Source organism: Vicia villosa, linkage group LG6 (assembly GCF_029867415.1).
Source record: "Vicia villosa cultivar HV-30 ecotype Madison, WI linkage group LG6, Vvil1.0, whole genome shotgun sequence".
Lineage (NCBI taxonomy): Eukaryota > Viridiplantae > Streptophyta > Magnoliopsida > Fabales > Fabaceae > Vicia > Vicia villosa.
The window spans coordinates 90,707,647-90,725,702 of NC_081185.1; the positions used below are offsets into that span (position 1 = coordinate 90,707,647).

An 18,056-nucleotide genomic window follows, 5' to 3' on the forward strand; every position below is an offset into this window, starting at 1 on the left:
ATTGGGTGAGGATGTGATAATCTGCATCCTGAGGTTTAGAATATCGGTTGTGTAATTGTATCTAAGCCTTGGAATGTGGATTACCTCTTTTTTATCACCAATTCATAACTTTGAAGTCAACTTGATTGTTTTCATTTTCTACTCGTGGAATGTTGCTACATGGTGGAGTTGCTATAATTATTGGGTAAGGATTAGATAATCTGCATTCTGTTAGATGTGAGATAGAAATTTCTCATTAAATAGAAGAATGGTTTTTGAACAATTTATAAATGGGAAAACTAATATCTTAAGATTTTAAATAAAAATGTAGTGTTAAAATAACAAAATGTTCCTAATTCACTTCATACATATATATGATCGCTTATCACATATATACTTACTATAATTTCTAGCGCCAATGAAGGACTATAACTTAACCCTATATTATTTTATTTTTTCATCTTAGATATGTTTTATTTGGATTTTTTCGAATAAAATGAATGATGAAAAGAACATACGATTGTCGTTGATGTAATATCTATGCGGGACAATGTAAGAAAATAGATTATAGATACTGCTAATTTTGAAGAATTTGATTGGAACACTTTATACTTTATGCTATATTCTTATGTGCATTTTTTATTTATAAAAGAGATAAAAAATTAGAAGTGATAAAAGGTGACATCTCAATTAGATTACTACAAACACATCAGGTAATTTTTTTTTCAATAAGCAATGGATTATAGGGAGCAAAAGGGATGCTCCACCCCAAACAAACAAAGTTACACCTCAAAGCATAAAAATGGTTGGACATTCCAACCATAGAAATTACATAACTGGCAACTTTTTATAAAAAGAATTAAGCCAACTCCATGAAACGAAAACTATCTCCGACATGCACTCTATGAAACTAAAAGAATCATTTCTGAAGATGATGGCATTATGCTTAATCCACAAGGTCCAAATCGTAGCTAACCAAACCACCGCCGCAATAACTCTTTTTGAAAGACAACCGATCTTTGAACAATTGTAAAAGAACTCTAAGAATTCCTCCATAGATAAGAAATCCCCTACTCCAAGCCACATGAAGACTCTACGCCAAACTCTTTTAGACACTTCACAATCCGAGAAAAGGTGCGCAAGAGTTTCCTCCTCTGAATAACAAAGAACACATAAAGAGTCTCCTACATCATTTAAAATTCCCCGCCTCACTAAATTCTCCTTAGTAGCAATTCTATTGTGGATAAATCTCCAACAAAAAAACAGAATTTTGGAAGGCACTTTTATGGTCCAAAGATGAGCAAGGGCCCTAACCTTAACAACATTCAACGGAGGACCCGATAAATTTCCTTTGAAGAAAACATAGCAAGATTTTACCGAGAAACAACCTTCCGAGTTCAGCCTCCAAATGAAAGAGTCCTCCTCATCCTTTATAAAGCGCTTACTGTTGATAGCATTACAAAATTCAAGCAAGGAATTCTGCATATCATTAACACCATCTACAGCCACGGCCATATGTGGGGAATCCACATCCTGTTCAGCCAAAAAATCTTCCCCTGTAACAGCATAATAAGGAACCGAACCTGAGCCAAATCTCCTCTCAGCTGCTGTCCGAGCCAGGCTGCCAACCGCAAACAGGGAGGAAATGTCCCATTGCCAGTTGTCATGAAGAAAAGAACCAGCAGAAAAAATAGATTGCAAATGGTTTCTAGCCATGGAATACAAACTAGGAAAGATTTTCAAAAGTGAAAGCTCCCCGACCCAATCCGCATACCAAAAAGGGGAGGATAGCCCATTTCCCACCTTAACTTGGATAGCACTAGCAAAATTTTCCAAGAGGAGATTTTCATAGTTATCCGAAGTTAACAAATCTCTCCACCACATAGAGTCTTTTTTGTTCACCACCGAAGAGTCTCCAACCAAAACCTTAAGCTTAATATTACCATAGCGCTCTTCTAAAATATCTCGCCAAACCGCTTCTTTATCCATTAGAATACGCCATTTCCATTTACTTAGCAAAGCCACATTCAAGACTTCCATATTTTTTACTCCCAAACCACCTTCATCCCGGGATTTACAAACAATATCCCAACTCACCCAATTAATGGATCTTTTAAGCTCACTACCTCCCCAAAGGAACTTTCATTGAATCGAGCACACCTCATTTATAATCTTCTTAGGAGCCTTATAAAAGGAAAGAGTATAAATGGGGAGCGCACTAATAACCGAGTTAATGAGCACAACCCTCCCCGCCATACTTAGATTAGAACCTTTTCAAACCGAGAGTCTCTTTTTAAACGTTAAAAGATAAAAATAAAAGGACAATTTGAGAAGACTAGTGATGATAAAAAATCATTATACTATATATTTATTACCTCAAATTGTTGTTAGCGAGTACCTTTATTATTAATGTTTTTTTATTTTATAGGTTTTAATAAAAAAAGACCAAATTATGTGAAAATCAATTTAACAAGATAAATTTCATATGACTACAAAGAGCATATAAATCATAATGCGCCTATGGCGTTAGCGGCAGAAATCAAAAGGACAAAGCGACGCATAGAAGGCGCGATGACGCATTCTTAACTTTCTGCTAGGACTTGAAAGCATTTTAAGTTATGAAGCTCAAGGGAACAATGTGACGTGATTTCATGATACGATACTTTAACTTTAATTATAAAATCTATTTTGGTGTACTATCTATCATTCTATAAGATCTCGAAGGTGGTGATGGCGAAGATGATTAAGTTGCAACAATAATTTTTGTGGGGAGGGGGAGTAAATAAGAGATGCGTATTGTGGGTAAATTGGGAAGAAGTTTGTAAAGATAAAGCTGCAGGAGGTTTGGGGGTAAGAAACATAGAGATGTTTAATGAATCCTTGTTGAATAAATGGAGGTGGTGATTCCTCGTTGATAAAGAGGCGGTATGGAGACCGTTGCTTGTTCATAGATATGGTCCAATGGAGGCGGAAATTCTCAATCGGAAGGAGTATTCTAGGAGTTGTAAGAATTTGTTATGGTGGAAGGACATTAGGAGTTTATGTTGTCCGATGAAGGCGTCGGTGGATTGGTTTCTAAAAGGTATATCATGTAGGGTGGGGGCGGGAAGGAGGGCGTTGTTATGGAAAAGTAAGTGGTGCGGACACGATATATTTCAGAATGTTTTTCCTAATCTGTTCAATGCATCGTCTCAACAAAATGCAACAGTATCAGAGATGGGTATGTACATGGGTGACTGGTGAAGGTGGAGTTTCCAACAGGAGTTTGATGGACAGAATAGACAGATTCAGGAGGAATTGTTAGAGTTGTCAAATATTTTGATGCGGGTGCGTCAGGATTGTGTGGTGATCGATGATGGATTCAGATGGTTTACAAATGGTGAAGGGAAATACGTGGTTAGCGAGGGGTATAAGGCTATGGATAACACACGGGCAAGGGTGATACATAACGAAAATAGGGTGAATGCCTTTTTAATTCTGTGGTAGACGCGAGTTCCTTTGAAAATCTTAGTTTTTGGCTAGAGATGCATTAAGAATCGGTTGGCAACGTACAAGAAATTGAACAAGTTTTGAACAAGTTTTGTATGTTGCTGCTAATAGTATTGTTGCCTTCTGGAATTCAATGTATGTTGCATAAGATGAGAATTTGGTGTTAAATCGAAACAAAAGTCAGGAAATTTATAAGTAGACCAAGTAGAAAATATAAGGAATTACGGTGGTAATATGAAGATCATATGCAGGTAGGTGAAGAAAGAGAATAGGAGACGACCGTCTCCAAAAATGGTGAGAAGAAGAAGCTTTGAGACGTCCATCTCAATTTGTTGTAGGAGAAGGGAGTGGGCCCCACCAAGCCAAGGAGGCGGGCGCCTCAAGCTTTGGGGGTGGGCGCCTCACCCCATTATCCTCTCTCTTCCTGTTTGTTGTGTGTGGCACGATGACTTTGACTTAGCACATTTTATTTTGCATTTTTATGGATCATGTGGTACATATGATCATGTAGTATATAGAATAGTCTAATATTATATCTTATTTAATTATTTTTAGTTTCTAGATACTGGTAGCTATAAAATAGCAGAATTTGGAAAGTAGCGGCATCTTGGTATAGTGCTAGCAGAACTGTTACTTAGCAGCAAATGAGATTAATAGTAGATGATGAAATCAGTATGACAGAATAGTTGGATAGTAGGAATTAAAGTATATAATGAAATAACAGGCAGTAGTATTTTATGCGGAATTCAAAGTATAGTAGTGCAAGCAATTTTAGCAGAGATGAGGAACTTGATAATAAATTAGTTTTGGTAGCAGAAAATAAATAGTAATTACTAGCAATAACAGTTGGTAAAAATAGTATCGAAAGTAGAAATCAGCCGGATTAAGCGGTAAAATTAGTTGTCCGGAATTACTTGAAAATTGTCAGGGCCGGTCGTGTATATTTGTAGATATTATTGGTTCACTTGTTTGTTATAATTATGTCGAATAAGTTGATTTGCAGGTGCAGTTAAATTGTTCTGGATTATGGAATTGTATTGTTGATGAGTTGTTAATGAACATGTTGTTTTGAATCCTTGTTGTTGATTCCGTTGTTGCCAAATATGTTGTTGTTGTTGAACTTCTGTCGATTATAAGTTGTTGTTGATAAGTTGAATTGTCCTGATTAATGGACATGTTTGAGTTGTAGGCCTGATGATCAATGTTGATTTAAGTTGATGCAGTTGATGCATGTTTAAGTTGTTGTTGTTTTTGTTGTTGTATGTTGATGTTGTTGTTGCATTATTGTGTATTTGTTGTTGAAGTTAAAGTCGCATGGCCTACACTGCATGATTAAGTTCACCTTGATTGCACCACGTTGAAAATTGAAGGCTTATGCCTTGGCCTTGATGGCACCACGTTGAAGGCTTATGCCTTGTTGAAATGTCTCGATAACCAGGCATATGTTTAAGTTGGGAGTTCTGCTCCAAATGGTACCACATGCATATGCATAGTTGAGTCGCATAACGCGCCGTATGTTGTTTTGTTATTGCTACTAAGTTGTTGTTATTAAGTTGTTTCCATTGTATAAGTTGTTGTTGTTATTAAGTAGTTGTCGTTATAAAGTTGTTGTTGTGATAAAGTTGCTGTTATAATGTTGTTGTTTGGTGATTACTTGTCATTGTCATAATAGTAGAAAAATTGTATGATTCTAATCTAATATATCAGTTATCATACTCCTGTTTATATTACTGGATATCTCACCCCTTCTGCTGATGTTTCCCCTACCATGGGAAATGGACAGGTACTCGAGTATAGCTGTGGATGTTAAAGTATTTTTATGAAGTCGTTAAGTTGCCTTTTGATAAGTTGAGAGGGTCTTGCTCTGATAAGTAGCACTCGGGATGGGATTATGATTGTTCTATGTTGTTATTTTTAATTTAGTTGTTAAATAATTATAAAGTTGATGTTGTGAAGTTATTGTTGCTCTAAAGGTTGTTTTAGTTGAATATTAATAATTATAAGTTGTTTTTCAGTTGAATAAAGTATGATTTTATGATTCCACTGCGTAGTATTAAGAGATGATATAATTTGAAGAAACTACATGTTGTATTCTAAGTTGAAATGTGACATCCCTTGCGTTGTTTGTGAAATTTTTATACTCTGATTTTAATATAATTGTTTAGTAGATTTAGGGTGTTACACATAAGGCTTGGAATTACTCGCCACTGGTGGTGTAACCCTTGGAGTCGTAGGGAGACTCAACTTTATTGATGAGGGAATCATTATCCTTTCTTGTGCAATTGAAGGTATGGTCTTCATACTCGCTATGGAGGCGTTTACTCCATCATTTCTTCGAAGTACCAGGTGGTTGTTCTTCATTAGTATTGTTATTTTTCGGACGAACCATTCTAACGTATCCTCTAGTTGTTTTGCTAAATAATTTTTTAGTTATCCTACCAGTTCTCAATCTCATACACACTGAAGAAAAAATAAAAAATTCCGCACGAGGCCCCATTCGACGTACATATTTGTTTGCTTGTAATTTCGATAAACAAAGACAAGTTTGATTTCAATAACTGATTGATCATATCTTTTCATACCTTGCTCCGACGAAGTGCGTCTAGTAGAAATGTAAAAACTAAAAGTTCTCCAAATTCTACCGAGTCCTAAAACCTGAGCATATCTTGTCTTCGACTCAATCTTTGTTGAACTTCATATTTCGACCATGCTTTCAAGCATACCTCGACTAATCTTGGTTTTTCAAATAACCAGTTTCAACTTTATGGTCCTAAATGACAATTTTGACCAGAGCATAACCCAAAAAAATTTATCACATGATTGCAGGATTGTCTTTAATCCTCACATTTGTCTTGTGTCAAAAATATGAGGTAACACTCATCAAACTCTTTTCCGTCTTAGTGTGATGTCAAAACCTTTTCATAAACAAGATATGCTTCGTAAATTCCAAGACGATGCAAAAAAAGCTTTGTTCCTACCACATGAGAATAGTAAACGTTTTGCGCTCGAATGTGACCAGGACATAAATCTGTGAGAATCCAGATTATATTATCCATTCTCGATGAAATGCAAATGTTCGCTTCTCCATGTTTTAGGTAGCAAACAATTTTTTCTATTTGAAATGCAATTAAGTATCTCGCTAAAATTAACCACCAATAGATATTTGCTACCACGAACTACAAAGCTCTGACTTTCCCATTGCACATGAAAATATGTAAACACAAGATTTTGTAATCTTGGCGAGTGAAATAAGAAAAAACTAAATAACATTTATTTCCTTTCTTCCCATAATAAGTAGAAGATTGCAAGTAAGCATCACGTTAACATTCTTTTGCAATACTAACTAAATGGGTCTCGTTGAGTACAACGTATGTGAGAGATGCTAATACTTTCCCCTTGCATAACGGACTCCCGAATCATAATTTGCTTGCGATGAGCATATTGTCGTTCTTTAAGGGTCTTATCGATATTTTCCCTTTCCTTTTGGAATAAATAAAGTTCGGTGACGACTCTGTTGTATTTCGAGCGTGTGATACGCTCAAGTATTTTTTGCGTCGAAACACAATGGTCAACCAATTAAACCAAAATATCGTTCTTATTTGTAAAGGATCAAGCGAATTGAGCAAGAATTAATTTTGTTTGAGTATACTAATTACTCTATTTGTCTCAACTAATAAGGAATAAAGCATTTAGAAACTCGGTATATCTCAATTGATAAGAAATAGAGCAATTAAGAGGATATGAGATATTAGAAACAAATTTTGACAAATTATTTTTAAAATCATATAAACTATTGAACGGTCTTTGAAACACAATCAATCTCTATGGAGACGATAAATATATACTCACCATTGACCGAACAACACCTAGTAGAAAAAATCTCTTCGAAAATGAGAAGTGAAACGTAGAAGAGTAAGAATAATAATGTAGTTGCTCGAACAGACATTAAGGTTGAATTAAGGCAATAGAACTAAGATTGTTTAAGCTATTATAAATGAAATTTTATGCTATTAGATTTAAAGATAAAGTGTGAACGTCCTGTAAATTTGTTTTGTCACAAAAACCGACGATTAGTATCCCCTGTTTTTTATTAGAAAATGGAATGGATAATATGCATTGGAAAAACTAGAGAAAACTAAAATACTACTCTAAGCCTAAGCATGCAGATTACCTAATGTTTACCCAATATTTTAAATAATTCAAATGTCAAAAAATAAAATTATCAAACAATTTTCAGGATTCTGTGTTGGTGTTAAGGAAAAGGTAATTTGTATCCCAAGGTTTAAATACAATAGATATATTATTGCTCTAAACCTTAGGATGCAGATTATCTTATCTTCACCCAATTATAAGCAAAAGAGAGTAGAAAAAGTGCATGGGCAAATAATCTATGGAAATAATGTTTGTTATAGTTTGGAATTTAAGTGAGAGTTATATAGGAGTGATAGTTATTTATACTGTTCCTCAAATATATTCTCTACAACTGATTTCGACAAACTAGCAAATCATTTGTTATGATCTTTCCTTTTGGAAGTAGATAGTGATGTTTTGTTGATTGCTTTAGCATGAGTTTGAATAACGTTAGCACTTGTTCTTGATCATTGAGTATGTCGATAATAGTGATTTTTTATAAAAATAAAAAGAACATTTTTACAAGTTTTTTTCTTTTACAATCACATATTAGAATCCAGCATATGCAGAACCATGACGACTACAATGCCTTGCATGTAGCTTCCTAGAAACACTTCACTCCATCTAGATAGATACCAATATGTGTTCTATATTCCTTCCTACATATTAAATTTTTTGAGGACCATGGAGAGTGTTATTCTTTAAGTTAATTTGAATGGTATATATAGAATATCATTTTTTTTTCTTTAAGTTAATTTGAATGGTATATTTAGAATATCATTTTTTTAGGACAGGCCCATAATTGTTTTAGCATATGCATGGGCCCATAATTGTCCCATATAAATTGTTAAAATTATTATTCATATTAATTTTTTTAAATGTTGTTTTAGTTTAAAAAATTGATTTAAATGGCAAACGAAAATCTCTTACAAACTCTATGTTACTGATTTAAATCTAATCTCAGTGTTCATACAAATTTGAGAGAACTTGATTTTTTCTATAAACGTATTTTTTATCGTTCATTGTTAGAGGGTAATTTAGTATTTACTATTCTAGTGGTAACTTAGTTGTTAAGTTTATTCTACTAGGGCCTATGTGGCACTTTTTGTTTGTATATAAATAGACTAGTGGTAGTTGTCATAAATGAACCAATCATTTTCTTTCTTTCTTTAATGAATAGCAACCGCCATTTGTTATCTCTCCTTATTCCTCTTTGATTTCATCACCTTGTACACCAACAATTGGTATCTAGAGTTCCGGCTAGAAACACAGGGAAATACGAGTGAACGTGAGTTTGTGTTGTGTTAGTGATTTTGTTTCTGAATTCGTGTTGAATCTTTGAACAAAATTGTGACATAATCACATTTTCTGATTCTGTGGGGTTGGGAAACACTGTGTGAGTGAGGATCTGAGTGAATTGTACAAGGTTTAAGATGAGTGGAGGAAGCAGTTTGAATACCAAACTTCTAGTGTTTGATGGCAAAAACTGAAATCTTTGGATGATTCAGATGCGTGTATTATTTAGTGCTCAAGATGTTCTAGATCTTGTCACTGAAGGATACGTTCAGGTTGCAGCAGATGCAACAAAATAGGAGAAAGAGGCGCAGAGAGCTACAAGGAAGAGGGATCAGAAAGCATTGTTCTACATCCATCAGTGTGTGGATGCGAACGTGTTTAAGAAGATTGTTGATTCGACGACGTCGAATGAGGTGTGGGATATACTAGTTAGATGTTACGATGGTGACGCATCAGTGAAGAAGGTGAAACTTTAGTCCCTCAGAAAGTAGTATGAAAATCTCAACATGAAGAACAATGAGAAGGTTTCAAAGTATATCTCCAGAGTGATTCTGATCACTAATGAGATAAAGGCTTGTGGAGAAACTCTTTCTGAACAAGCAATCATAGAGAAGGTATTGAGGTTACTTATTCCTCAATTTGATTACATTGTGGTATCCATTGAACATTCTAAATATCTGGAAACCATGAGAATAGAAGAGTTGCAAAGCAGTTTAGAAGCACAAGAGTTGCGTCTGACTGAGAGAACTTCTTAGAGGCAAGTTGAGCAAGCTCTGAAAGCTTCTTTTTGTCAAGAAGGACCAGAAGAAGAATAGACATGGTGATATATCCCAGAAGTCAGAAACATTAACTTCTGATGAGAAGAAATATCATAAGGGAAAGGAGAAGTATGGCAAGAAGAAGGTTCAATGTTACTGTTGTAAGCAGTTTGGCCACTGTGCTAGAGATTGTAGGTCAAACAAGGGAGAAAATCAAAAGAAGCAAATATAGCTAGAGGAGATTCTGATGATGAACCTGTGCTACCGATGGCTTCTGAGTCTGATGAGAAGTGTTTAGCAGACTGGTGGTATATGGACATTGGCTGTTCAAATCACTTGACTGGAAACAAACAATATATGGCTGATAGATTTTGACTCCAGAAGGAGAACAAAGATCAGATGTGCTGATGATAAGTATCTTAATGCAGAAGGTATGGGAAATGTCAAAGTCAGAGTGAAGAATAGGAATAATCTTCTAATCAAAGACGTTTGGTATGTTCCTGGCATTAAGAGCAATTTGATGAGTGTGGGTCAGCTCATTAAGAAAGGTTTCTTAGTTATTATGAAGGATAATCTTCTGACGCTGTATGATTCTAATCAGAAGTTGATTATGAAGACTGAACAGGGAAGCAACAGAACATTTAAAGTGAATATAGAAACAGCTGAAACAGAGTGTCTTAGTGCAGAAGGCTCTAAAGGTGATAGTAAGCTGTGGCATAAGAGGATGGGGCATTTGAACTACATAAGCCTAGGGCGTCTGAGTTCTAAGAAGCTTGTATATGGTATTTCGAAGATTGTGAAGCCTAAGAAGTCATGTGAGATATGCATGAAAGGCAAGCAACCCAGATTACCATTCACATCATAAGTTGTTCCAAGAGCAAAACATGCTTTACGAGTAGTACATTCTGATGTATGTGGACTATTTCCAGTACCTTCACTTGGAGGAAACAAATGTTTTGTATCTTTTATGGATGAAATCACAAGGATGACATGGGTAACACTCGTCAAGTTCAAGCATGAAGTGTTTACTAAGTTCCAGAAATTCAAGGTGAAGATTGAGAAGCAGAGTGGTCAAAAGCTGAAAATTCTCAGAACGGATGGTGGAAGAGAGTATAACTCTACAGAATTCCAGAAGTTTTGTGAAGAAAATGGAATAGAACATGAGGTTACTACTCCATATACTCCTCAGCATAATGGTCTTGCTGAAAGAAGAAACTGATTTTTGCTTGATATGTCCAGAAGTATGTTGAAAGAGAAGAAGCTACCTCATACATTGTGGGGAGAAGCTGTTGCCACGTTAGCATATGTTCTTAACAGGTGTCCAACTAAGAAGTTGAAATAAATTGTTCCTTTAGAGAAAGGGACTGGAGATAAGCAAGTGTTAGTCATCTGAAAGTGTTTGGTTTTGTATGTTACAAACACGTTCCAGAAGCTAGGAGACAGAAGTTAGATGATAGAAGCAAAGTAATGTTACTGGTGGGGTATCACAGTACAGGTTCTTACAAGCTCTATTGTCAAGAAACTAATAAAGTTGAAGCCAACAGAGACGTTATTGTGAAAGAATCAGAAGTTTGGGATTGGAGTAAATCTCAATCAAAATCTAGTGTAGTTCCAAAACTAGAGAAAACTTCTATAGACGAGTCAGAAGTAGAAAGTTCTGAAGAAGAGTCAGAGTCAGAAGATAATTCTAAAGACTCTGAAGATGATGAATCTGATTCTGATCCAGATTCTGATGATGATCCAGAATCTGGTGGTGGTCATGCTTCTGGAAGCGAAAACTCTGAAGATGTAGGTTCTAGAGGACAAGCTTCTGGAGATGATCATGTTATTGAAGGTGGTAATTCTGAAAATAGTGTTTCTGGACAAGGTCCAGAAGTTAATGTTGTTCTAAGTTCTGGAGAATATTCATAACAAGTTCAGAGGCCACAAAGAATTAGAACTATACCTAGAAGGTTTGCAGATTTTGACATGTTGCAAGACCACGGAGTTGACTCAGAGGGAGAAGTCATTCAGTGTGCCATGTTAGTAGATTCTAAACCATTGGGTATTGAAGAAGCGCTCAAGAAGAAATTCTGGATGAATTCCATGAAAGAAAAACTTGAGGCTATAGAAAGAAACAAGACTTGGAAGTTGACTAAACTTCCGAAGGAGAAGAAAGTCATCCGCGTTAGATGGGTTTTCAAGGTGAAATTGAAGCCAGATGGATCTATTGGCAAATATAAAGCAAGGCTATTGGCTAGAGGTTTTCTTCAAAAAACCTAGGCTAGATTAATTTAAAGTATTTGCACCTGTAGCTAGACATGAAACAATCAGATTGGTGATTGCTCTTGCTGCAAACAGAAGTTGGCACTTGATGCATCTGGATGTAAAGTCTGCATTTCTGAATGGTCCATTACAAGTAGAGGTATACGCCTCATAGCCTCCTGGATTTGTGAAAAAGAATCAGGAAGGGATGGTATACAAGTTGCATAAAGCCTTGTATGGATTGAAACAAGCGCCCAGAGCTTGGAATCTGAAGATTGATTCATTTTTCAAGAAGCAGAAGTTTCAGAAATGTGAAATTGAATATGGCGTTTATGTGCAACATTCTGGAGGCAATATGATTCTAGTGTGTCTATATATTGATGACATATTGCTAACAGGAAGTTGTCCAGAAGATATAATCAAGTTCAAGGAAGTTCTGATGAATGAGATTGAGATGACAGATCTGGGAAATATGGTATATTTTCTGAAGAGATTTAAGCTGCAAAACTGTAAGGTTGATGTTACACCATCAGAAACTAATCATAAACTGGATTCTGATGGTGATTCTGTGAATGCTAAAACCTTCAAACAGCTGGTTGGTTCTCTAAGTTATTTGTGTAATACCAGACCTAATATTTATTATGCAGTTGGAATGGTCAGCAGATTCATGAGTAAACTAAAGTGGTTCCATTACCAAGTTGCTGTCTGGATTCCGAGGTATATTAAGGAAACGCTGAAGTATGAAGTGTTATTTCCTTCTAGAAAGAAAACAAAATCAGAGTACGTGAGTTACTCTGATTCTGATTGGTGTGGAGATAGAGTTGACAGAAGAAGTACTTCTGGATACTTGTTTAAGTTTCTGGGAGATCCTATTTGCTAGAGTTCCAAGAAGCAACCTGTTGTTGCTTTGTCAACATGTGAAACTGAGTACATTTCAGACGTTGTAGCTGCATGTCAAGTTATTTGACTTCTGAACCTATTAGAAGATCTGAAGGCTAAGATAGATAAACCTCTGAAGCTGATGATTGATAACAAGTTTATAATCAATCTTACCAAGAATGCAGTGCTGCATGGGAGAAGCAAGCATATTGAGACAAAGTATCATTTTCTCAGAAGTCAAGTACAGAAGGGAGTATTAGAAGTTGTGCACTATAGAACCCAGAAACAACTAGCAGATGTTCTGACGAAGGCAATCAAGATAGATCAATTTCTTCGCCTAAGGAATGAAATTGGTGTAGTAAGCTTTTAGAAATTCTAAATTAAGGGATGGTATTAGAGGGTTATTTAGTATTTACTATCATAGTGATAACGTAGTTGTTAAGTTTATTCTACTAGGGCCTATGTGGCACTTCTTGTTTGTATATAAATAGACTAGTGGTAGTTATCATAAATGTACCAATCATTTTCTTTCTTTCTTTAATGAATAACAACAGCCATTTGCTTTCTCTCTTTATTCCTCTTTGATTTCATCACCTTGTACACCAACATTCATTAATAAAGTAACGTTGCTCAAAACATTTCTAACACATTAATTCATAAAAAACAATAGATAATTTCTTTTCTGACCTCCCTATGGGGTTAACCCCCAGCGAAAAACCAAAAATACCCCTACTTCGAAAATGCATTTCCGAAGTAATTTTTTTTCAATTTTTTTTTCACAATTCGGAAATAAACTTCCGAAAATATCAAATGGGGGTGTTTTCGGATATACATTTCCGAAAACACCCTTTTTTAGAAGTTTCGGAAGTATACTTCCGAAAAATACACAAACACCCGGAACATCAACTTCAACTATCTCTCTGTCCCTTGAAAACAATACGTTATTGATGGGAAAAATGCAATAAGAAGAAAAGAGGAAATGAAATAACAGCATATATTATATAGTAGCTCTTTGTTATATCACCATTTTTATTGATGGAAAAGAAGTGAAATTCATTTCTTAAGAGTATAAACTTCAATAATAGTAATTATTAGGAACATAAGCAGTCACAGTTGGTGGATTCGGTTTAGTGAAGATGCAGCACCGTTGCAAAAACCGTGTAGAATTTTAGCTTCTTCCTGAATAAGATCCAAAGAAGTAAGCATATTGGCCAACATTCATTTGCTATGGTGAGAAGAGTATCACAACATAAGAAGGAACTAGATTTAATTGAATAGAAGTGGAAGTTGTTGTTCTGGTATTTTTCGGAAGTATACTTCCGAAAGACTAAAAATGAGTAATTTCGGAAATGCATCTCCGAAAACACATTTTTTTTGATATTTTTGGAAATACATTTCCGAAAACACCGTTTTTTTGGTGTTTTCAGAAGTGCACTTCCGAAATCAACTTTTTTTCAGAAAAAAAGTGATTTCGGAAATGCATTTCCGAAATATAGGGGTATTCTGAGAATTTCGTCGCGGGTGACCAAGTAGATTAGGAGGTGGATAAATAAATTCTCAAACAATATATATTTTTTTATTACAATTCTCAAACAATATTGATTTGTATGAGTCCCTACTTTACTTAGACACTATTGATTGCTAAAACGCCACAATAGTAAACTAAGTCACAACTAGTCTTCTTGAGTTCACCTTCTATCATCTTGTCTTTTATTGAAAAAAAACCTCATATAGATCCTAGATAATTTTAGAAATTAATCTACACCTTAAAAAAATCATGAATTTATTCTTTTTGGTTGTGACTTAGAAATGAGAGAAAATGGTCCTCCTATATGCTAAGATAATTATGGGCCTGTTCTCTACAAATTGAAATATTCTAGACCATTGAAGTTAACTTCAAGAATGAAACTCTTAGTGGTCCTCAAGATTGGATATATGCAGAAAGTATAGGTGTTGCGGCTTTGAAGCTCAGAATTTCAGTATAAGCCTACATTTTGAATGTGATCTTTTGCAAAGAACAAATGATCTAAATACTTTTCAAGAAAGCAGTCAAGTTTAGAATCTTAGAAAATATGATTGGAAAATCCAATCTTAATATATTTGAAGGTCATTATAAATACCTATGACGTTGATGCAGATCAATCATTCCAAACTAATTCAAACTATTTTTCTCTTAAGAGTATTATCAAATGCTCTTTCTGCATCTTTGATGTTTAAAATTTAGAGCAATATTTACCCTGTATCTAGTCCTTGAAGTATATTGGGTGAGGATGTGATAATCTCCATCCTGAGGTTTAAAACAACAGTTGTGAAATTGTATCTAAGCCTCGGAATGCGGATTATCTCTTTCTTATCACCAATGCATATCTATGAACTCAACTTGATAGTTTTCATATTCTACGGTTGGTATAATTATTGGGTAAGGATTAGATAATCTGCATGTTGTTAGATGTGAGATAGAAATTTCACTTTAGATAGAAGAATGAATTTTGAACAATCAATTTTTCACTTGATTGTTCTTGTCAAATTCTCTCCTGACCTAGCTTGTTAGAATAACAAATGTTGCTAATTCACTTCATACATATATATGATTATAATCTAGCGCCAATGAAGGACTATAACTTAACCCTATATTATTTTATTTTCTTGTCTTATATATGTTTTATTTGGATTTTTTTTTAATAAAGTGAATGATGAAAAGAACTTACGATTGTGGTTGGCAAAACTGATGTTTTGATTTCCATAAGTAGTTTGGTTTTGTGTGCTGTTGTTGATGTAATATCTATGCATTACAATGTGACAAAATATATTATAGATACTACTTTTGAAGAATTTAAATGGAACACTTTATACTTTATGCTATATTCTTATGTGCATTTTTTTATATATAAAAGAGATTAAAAATTAAAAGTGATAAAAGATGACATCTCAATTAGATTACTTCAAACACATCAGATATCCATACAACTCTTATCACTTATTAAAAGATAAAAATAAAAGGACAATTTGGGAAGAATATTGATAGTAAAAAAACGTTATACTATATATTTATTACCTCAAAATTGTTGTTAGCGAGTACTTTTATTATTAATGCGTTTTTATTTTATAGGTTTTAATAAAGAATTCAAAGAGTTATAGAAAAGATCAAATTATGTGAAAATCAATTTAACTAGATAAATTTCATAGTGTTTTATTGTAAATGTTACGACGAAGAAGAAAGAAGAGGAATGAAACACCAATAATTAAGAAAAATCATATATGACTAAAAAAGCATATCTATTTAATATAAATTCAAAATTGTCACGATGACAACCTTGGACACAACCCTAAACCTAAATCCTATGCGGCATCATATTAGAAACTTTAATCCAATGTGGCATCATATTAAAAACCAATTTAAATTTTGAATTTTTATCATTTTTTTTTATTCTTCACACCAAATCATTACATTTATCGAATCTAATATCCTAATTTAATTATAATAATAAAATAATAATTAATTTTTCAAAATAAAGAATATTAATTTCCACATATCATTTTAATTTAATTATATATTATAACTTAATAAAAAGAATTAATTTGTTTATTACGTTTTTTATAATGACTTTTATAATGTTATATATTTTATGGTTAATTTTTTTTTAATTTTTAAAATTTAAAATATATTATTTCCACATATCATTTTAATTTTTTTTTTGGAGCAAATAGAATAATTTTATTCCAAAAAACCAATGAGGTACAAAAGTCGATCCAAAGGATCCAGACATCAAAGAGACACATTCACACACTGACTACCATCACCTAGTATTCATCTAAGCTATTACATAACATACTTAGCTTATCGTTATGATCACATCTCCTTTTAATAGCAAACAAGATCTCCTTATAGTTAATGCTCCTATGCTGTAGCCCTTGGAAAATAATTTGGTTTCTTGTAGTCCAAATCAAATACACTGTTTCAGCCACAGCCAATTTAAGGAGTTTACTTCTGCCACTTTTGCCATTCACCCTGTTACAGATCCATCTTAATTTTGGTTCCCATTTGAGAGGCACATGATTGATCCTTAACCAATCTAACACCTGTTTCCACACAGTTCTAGTAATATAAAAATAAAAAAAACAGATGTTGATAGCTTTTCATCTGATTGCAAAAGCCGCATAGCCCATCTGTCATAGTGCCAAACTTCGTGAGCCTATCTTTCGTCAGAAGTCTACCCCTACAAGTCAACCAGAGGATGAAAGAGGCTCGGGTCTAGCAAGGTTTCCAAAGAACAATCTCCTCCACATCACCTTCTCCTTAATACCTTGTAACTCTTTGTACATTCTCTTGGTACTATAGGCATCTTTCTCCATTGAGATCTTCCAAGCATCCTTTTGGCAGATAGATTCATTATTTTTGAACACGGCTTTCATACTCCAAGAGCTATGAATAGGAGGCTTGTAACTTCTTGGATCTGCATTTTTAATGTAATACAAGTGTATCCATCTAATCCATAATTTGTTCTTCTTAGCACAGACATACCACAGCAATTTACTTATAGCAGCCTTGTTCCAGTTGCCAAGAAAAATCAAATTCCTACCCCCTGCAGACATAGGATCACACAGAGATTTCCAGGATACAGGGGCCTTTTTGGAAGGCATATCCTTGCCTGTCCAGATAAAGATCCTGCACAACTGATCAATATGATGGATGACTTTCTTGGGGAGCAAGAAAATTTGCATCCAGTAGTTAGCTATGGCAAACAGGACACTTCTCACTAGGTGAATTCGACCTGCATAGGATAACAGTCTAGTACTCCAATGGGACAGTCTTGCAGTCATTTTATGTATCAATTGTTGGCACTTGTTAATAGTAAGTTTCTTGCTATCCAAAGGAACCCCTCGATATTTGACAGGCAAAGAACCAACAGCAAAACCAGAAACTTCCTGGAGACTCTTTTGGGTGCTCTCATCTATCCCCCCAAAGAATATTTTGCTTTTTGGAAGGCTAGCTTTAAGGCCAGTAGAATTGGTAAAAACATCCAATTTCCCTATCATAAGTTTAACAGACCCAAGATCCCCCCTTGTAAACAAAAGGAGATCATCAGCAAAACAAAGATTGGTAATTCTAAGCTTCCACTTATTAGGGTGGAAATTGAAGTTGGGGATAGTGGAAAGGCTCTGCAAAATTCTATGGAGATACTCCATGATCAATACAAACAGCAAAGGGGATATAGGGTCACCTTGTCTAAGGCCCCTTTTGGCTCTCAAAATTCTGGAAGAAATGCCATTAATAGAGTA

The 18,056-nt window shown here is 34.5% G+C and overlaps 2 protein-coding genes across 2 annotated transcripts; both read right to left on the reverse strand.

Annotated features, from left to right (window-relative positions):
* Positions 1-807: 807 nt before the first annotated feature.
* On the reverse strand, positions 808-2,019 carry LOC131614118 (uncharacterized). Its single transcript, XM_058885746.1, has one exon. The coding sequence runs from the start codon at positions 2,017-2,019 to the stop codon at positions 808-810; it is 1,212 nt and encodes a 403-aa protein (XP_058741729.1).
* Positions 2,020-17,000: 14,981 nt separating this feature from the next.
* On the reverse strand, positions 17,001-17,813 carry LOC131614119 (uncharacterized). The gene has a single exon (XM_058885747.1). The coding sequence runs from the start codon at positions 17,811-17,813 to the stop codon at positions 17,001-17,003; it is 813 nt and encodes a 270-aa protein (XP_058741730.1).
* Positions 17,814-18,056: the final 243 nt, after the last annotated feature.